The 6,205-nt window shown below is 33.8% G+C and overlaps 1 protein-coding gene across 1 annotated transcript in view; it reads right to left on the minus strand.

The window, feature by feature from the left end:
- Nucleotides 1–3,879, minus strand: part of scamp2 (secretory carrier membrane protein 2) — a 36,006-nt gene extending 32,127 nt beyond the window's left edge. Inside the window, exon 1 of the mRNA XM_062063299.1 lies at nt 3,708–3,879. Coding sequence (XP_061919283.1) covers nt 3,708–3,764 — 57 coding nt within the window. The 5' untranslated portion in view covers nt 3,765–3,879. The remainder of the gene's footprint in view (nt 1–3,707) is intronic.
- Between the last annotated feature and the right edge of the window lie 2,326 nt (nt 3,880–6,205).

Raw genomic sequence — 6,205 nt, forward strand, 5'->3', positions numbered from 1 at the left:
TATTTAAAGATGGGGTACTTGAATCTTGTGTCAGCAGGCAGAATTCAAACTGTAAATCCCGCCCCCCACTCCAGGCACCTCGCTGATAGTCCCTCCCAGTATCCTCCTCTCTGGAAGCGCACAAAATCGCACACAAGGGCTCTACGTGCACACGCACAGATTGTTGACCGTCTGAAATTGCCAGGATCTATTTGTTCGTATTTTGTTGCAGATTATCGGTAACATACGTCGCCACGCAAAAGGATAAGCAGAAAATATAGGAAAATAGAACATTAGATGACCTGTGTAGAAGGAAAACAGCAAGCTACGCGTCCAAAAAAAGACTGGCCTGCAATGCCCTCCATCTTGAAGATGCTGGACCATTATTTATTCAAGTTTTGTCTCTTCTTTGGTTTTTTAGATGCACAGCATCTTTCTTTTCTTACTCTGAATTCCTCTTTTTGGATTTTTAGCAGTACATGTTGTAAAGGCAAGCGCAGGTATCGCGATCTTTCCTAAATTATTACTGTTACGATATACTGTATGATGCTAAAATTATTTATTTTTTTATCGGTAAAAAATATAACTTAGGTACCCCAGCTTTAAAATAAGAATACTAGACCAAATTAATGTTACACAGACAACGTAACTACCTGGTATTAAACCTGCAGAAAATAGTTCTTCTCAGGTTTCTCTATGTTTACATTTTCACACTTTGCACTATTTTGTTACACTTTTGTAAGCATTTCTTACATATTCCTTATTTTTGCACCTTCATGTTAAGAGGTTATTGTTAAGTGTGCAATGAGATTTTAGAATTTTGTTTACGTTGATTGAATGTTTTCAATGCTTGTGTTGACATTTACTTTCTGCCTTAATAGCTGAGGGGATTCCAATTAGAGAAACGTTTCATTTGTAATAAAAATGTTAACATTCAATATAGTTTTGTACTGGTCCTTATTTCCTCCCTTAATAAAAAATATAAACAATTGTCAATATCCATCAATATAAAAAACTTATATCATGATAAAGTTTTCAGCCATATCGCCCAGCCCAAACTTATTGTATGTTTGACAGTGCAATAATCAAAAAAACATCAACAGTTGGCGCCAAACATCATAACGGGGGCCCCTACAGGAAACTGTAATGTTGTTGGCCTTTTGTGCATTGAAATCTGCATTGGCATTGGCATTTTACCGTATACCAGTATTGGCATTTTTTTTTTACAACTACAACAGAACTACATCAGCAGATACAATATACACATATGACACCAATATTTAGTATATGAAAAATAATAAATAGTGAAGTGGATAAATAATAACTACTGCTCAAGCACCAGCCCTCTTGCCCCGCAGGAGAAAATGTATCTTTTAGCTGGAGCCCAATTAATCTTTTTGTTTGATTCATTAAAGAATAAAAATTACTCTCATCATCAATAATTCTCCTCAATTATGTTTGGATATCTGATAAGGCATTTACATGGCCACGCCCCCCTCTTCCTCCTTCTAATGCAGTGCTGGTCGCCTGCAGTACGTCCCCCTCGCCTTAACTTCCAATTTGTGCCAGGAAATCCAGTTTTTGTCCTTCTTTCCTGGCATTTTACTGGACACATTTTGTTTGTTTTCGCTTCTACAGCGATCGACAAGTTTTGATATCTGGTAGGGCATTTACATGGCCACGGCCCCCCTTTACCTCCTTCTCCAGGAAATCCAGTTTTTGTCCTTCTTTCCTGGCATTTTACTGGTCACGTTTTGTTTGTTTTCACTTCTACAGCGATCGACAAGCCTTCGTTCTGTGATTCAACCGACCGAAATGAATGGGCAGAAAGACGACAGAAAATATATCTTAATAATCTAAACTTTGTGTAAATATCCAGATGAATAGGAGACTTATTGTATGAGTAAAGAAGAGCAGGCAGCAGCTCACACATTCTCATACTTTCGGTAACATCCAGGAAGAAATAATGTCAGCCATCTTGAAAAATGTCTCAACTATAATCTACGTGAAGGGTCCCAGCATTGTTCTTATTTAAATGTTTGCAATATTTCGGGCTTCCTCACGAGGAAACCGTACAGTGTATCAAATCCATAAACTGCTGTAAAATTGTATAAAATGTATTAGATGGTGAGTTATTGTTGATGTCAGGTAGAGAAATCCCATAATTTTACAGGATATTTCCAATATTTTGAAATGCAAATGTTGATGCTCCTTTTAGACCAGGGGTGTCAAACGTATGGCCCACGAACAGGTTTTATCCGGCCCGCGAGATGAGTTTGCTAAGTATAGAAATGAGCCGAAACTGCTGTTCTAAATGTGTCCACTAGATGTCGCAATAGCAATTCTTTGTAGATGACGCTACGTACGTAAAAAAATAAACTACATGTTAGTGCACCAGTCGAGGAAAATTAGCACACTACATAAATAACAGCCTGTAATTTGATTTTGATATTATTTTTTAATCTTGATGGATTGAAAATTAACACCAATGAGTTGCCTGATGAACATTATCACATAATTTATTCAGAAACTATAAATAATGACAAATAACGGTAGAATACTATTAACCGCAACATGTAAGTGTAAAAAAAACAACAACATTATGATTTGTACATTTTCAGAATGTGCTTGTTCTATTTTTAAACAAAGAAAACAATCAGAAGTTCTCTTTATTTTTAAGTTATCATGCCGTGATTTTTACCGGCCCACTTGGGAATAGATTTTTCTGCATGTGGCCCCCGATTTAAAATGAGTTTGACACCCCTGTTTTAGACACACGTAATAAATGGGTTTGTGAAACTAATTTATTAGGGTTATCTTTTGGTGTTAAATTAACAATAATAACAATAGTGCCGCATACAACATCGTATTACTAATTGTCCAACGTTTCCCAAAAAATAACGTAAAAAAAACAACTTAAAGCCGTGTCCAGGTGTTTATTGACATGTACTAGTCATGTTTAATGGAACATTGGCTCCAAATATCAGTTATCGACCTCTTGACTACTAATAATCGGCATTGGCCCTGATAAACACATATCGTTCGAACCCTAATTCAAACACGCTCTTCTTTCTTGCAAGTATTTTGGTGAGAGTCAAGTCTTTGTAACAATTCATAGCTGAGACATAGACGTAATAGGTTGATAACTTTATGGCTTAATTGGCTCATAAAATTGAAAGAATCACATGAAGCTTTGCAGACCGTTTCTGAACAGTGACCAATATTAAATGAGCACTTTGAGCTCAATAAAATGGACAAACTGCAATAATATACATCTATTTATTCACTGATCAGTGACCATTATCCGTTAGGCACACAACACTATGTATAGGTTTGTGGTGGAACTAAAACAATACCAAATCGTTTAAAATAACTATATATTTACAAATATTTATATTATATAACTCACTCTGCCATAAATGTTTCTAAACTTGTCTTAACTATAACTGCAACGCAGTTAAAAAAAGTTAGCCACACATTCCTCGATTGTTACAGTTTAACTTCCTGCAACTGAGCCAATATATACTCCACCCGCTTTCCCATTCAAGCCACCCAATTGGTTGACCTTCTGTCAGTTTTCAGCGTTTGGTCCAATAGCGAAGGAGAAAGCATCATAAGCCCCTCCCACCAGCATCCACCCAACAAGTTTCCTGACGTGCTGGCTAGTGGCTACCGTCTCACCAATTTCAGCTGTATAGCCTTACTTTAGCACAAAATAAAGCACTTACATTGAAAGGGTTGACCCCAGCGGACTCTGCAAATGGGTTGTCATCAAACTGCGACATGTTTTTAAATACTCCGGGTGACTTAAAGCCTTTGCGAGCGCGGAATAAACACCGAACTCCACTCCGCCGCAGATGAAGCCTCTTCAACTCACTTCCTCGACTGAAGCTCCGTGCGCAGGCGCAGTCAGACAGTCGGGCGATGACGTCATCGCGCCACGCACAAGTCCAGGAAGTAGCATTACAAACATAACAGTCGATAAATCATTTATTTTTTTGAATGAATTGTTATCAATTATTCTATACTGATGTTTCTGTTTTACGTTGTATCACTTACAGTACACTTTTTAATTCCAAAGAGCAAATTGTCCTCTTTCTACTGTACAATGTAATTTTCATGCTGTTAAACTTTAATGTCTAATAGGAAAATTTCGAATTCACAAATACAGTGTAATGTCTTTTAAACCAAATATTTAGTACAACTCACTAATGATGCAAAAAAAATAAAGGGCATTAAAACTTCCCACATTCTAAAAAAAACTTTATAAAAACAATTTCAATTTAAGACACATTTAAAAAGTAATGTATAAAATGGTGATTTTTTTTGTTGATATTAAAAAAAGCTCAAAGACACATTTTTGTTGTATTATTTTCTATTTTATTAACTCCTATTAAACTACTATTATTCTCTCAATGTTATGTTTTTATTAATTAATGTATTATTTATATTAAAATGTATATATATTTCATAATATGTTTCATACAATTTTTTTAGGTAGCGTTAATTTAAGTTATTCTCCAGTGTGGACCCCTCAAAGGTGGCGTTTTTCTCAATCCTCAGTGCTATGCCATGTTTTGTTATTGTCTTTAGTGCTGTGTGTGCGTATGTGTCTACTCTTCTTTCTTTTGTGTGTGTAAAAAAAAAGCACTTTGTTTTGCCACTTTCCTGTGTATAAAACGTAAATACAGTTTGATTTCATTTGATTTGTTATTCCTTCCGCTGTTTCTTTTTTTCCTGTTTGCTTTTTTCGTAATTTTGTTTTAATACCACAGATTTTTGTCTGAAAAGTCTGGCAACAAGTGAGTATATTTTTTATGTCCATATTTTGAAAAAATTATACAATATTTTTTTCATTTATGTGTTTTATATTTTTACCTCTCTGAAAGATGGTTTTTGTTTTGTACGTGAAGTTTTGTATCATACTGTTGAAATAAAGGTATGAAAAACAGTAAATATAACATTGAGTAATATTTGGTTTATTGTGTTATTGCATTAAGGAACAAATTATTTTAATCATGTACGGTCCGTATTTTCACAGTACTGTATCTTCCTATAACAGTAAAGAAATGAAGGAAGAAGTATGGGGGTTGATTTGTGTCTTTATTACTAAAGCTTTTTTTGGACACTGAACTTGTAGTTTTTTTAGTTTGAATTTTCTGAAGTGATTTTTTTTCTCTGACAATTTTAATTGAATACAAAATTGTGAGCAAAATGTGTATGTTTAAAATGTCAGTTTGTTAAAATACAGTGTTTTAAAATTCAGTCTAAAAAAAAAAAATCAGTGCAAATATATTAATTGCTTCAAAACTCAAGACTAAATTTCAGTAAATTAAGAATGAAGTGATCGATCCTGTCCCTGCACCAGCAAATAAGGTGTCAAGTTTGGAGTCACTTTAGATTAATTCATATATTTTTTCTGCACCAAATTTTTTTACACTGAACTTTTTTACACTGAATTTTTCTGCACTGTTTTTTTCACACTTAAGTTTTATGCGCTGAATTTTTTTACAGAAAAATTTTCTGCACCGATTTTATTTTTGCACTTAATTTATTTACACTGTATTTTTATGCTCCAAATTTTTTTTGCACTGACATTTTCTTCACTAAAATTTTCTGCACTGAATTTATTTACACTGAATTTTTTACACTGGATTTTTATGCATTTGAATTTTTATTTCGCTGGATCTTTTTACACAGAATCTTTTACACTGTAATTTTACGCAGTGAAGTTTTAAACACGGTATTTTTAACAAACTGAATTTTCAAACTCACACATTTTGCACATTTATTCTATGAAATTGTCAGCATAATCATATATATATATTTAAAAAAAAAAAATCAAACGTAAACAGATTTATTACATAATTCAGTGTCCAAAAAGCTGTATTAATAAAGACACACATTAACCTCCATAAGAGAGGCCGAAAAATTATCTTGCAATTATTTATCATATTAAAGTTAAAAAGGTGGGGCTCACAGAACATTTAATCTTGTGATCCAATAAGGTAAAGTAAAGAGTAACGGCCTGGTCGTTTGATTAAAACAAGATGCATGAAAATGAAGGACATGGGCAGGGCATACAAAGCAAATGCAAATATTTGCATATTCCAAAATGAAGAACGTGCAACATGAAATGTTTTATATACATTATTTATAAATACTCACATTTGTTAAATGATTGGTGTTAAGACTAATATTTACACCTACTTTAATTGTTTTGTAT

The sequence above is a fragment of the Entelurus aequoreus genome, linkage group LG11, assembly GCF_033978785.1.
Source record: "Entelurus aequoreus isolate RoL-2023_Sb linkage group LG11, RoL_Eaeq_v1.1, whole genome shotgun sequence".
Taxonomy (NCBI): domain Eukaryota; kingdom Metazoa; phylum Chordata; class Actinopteri; order Syngnathiformes; family Syngnathidae; genus Entelurus; species Entelurus aequoreus.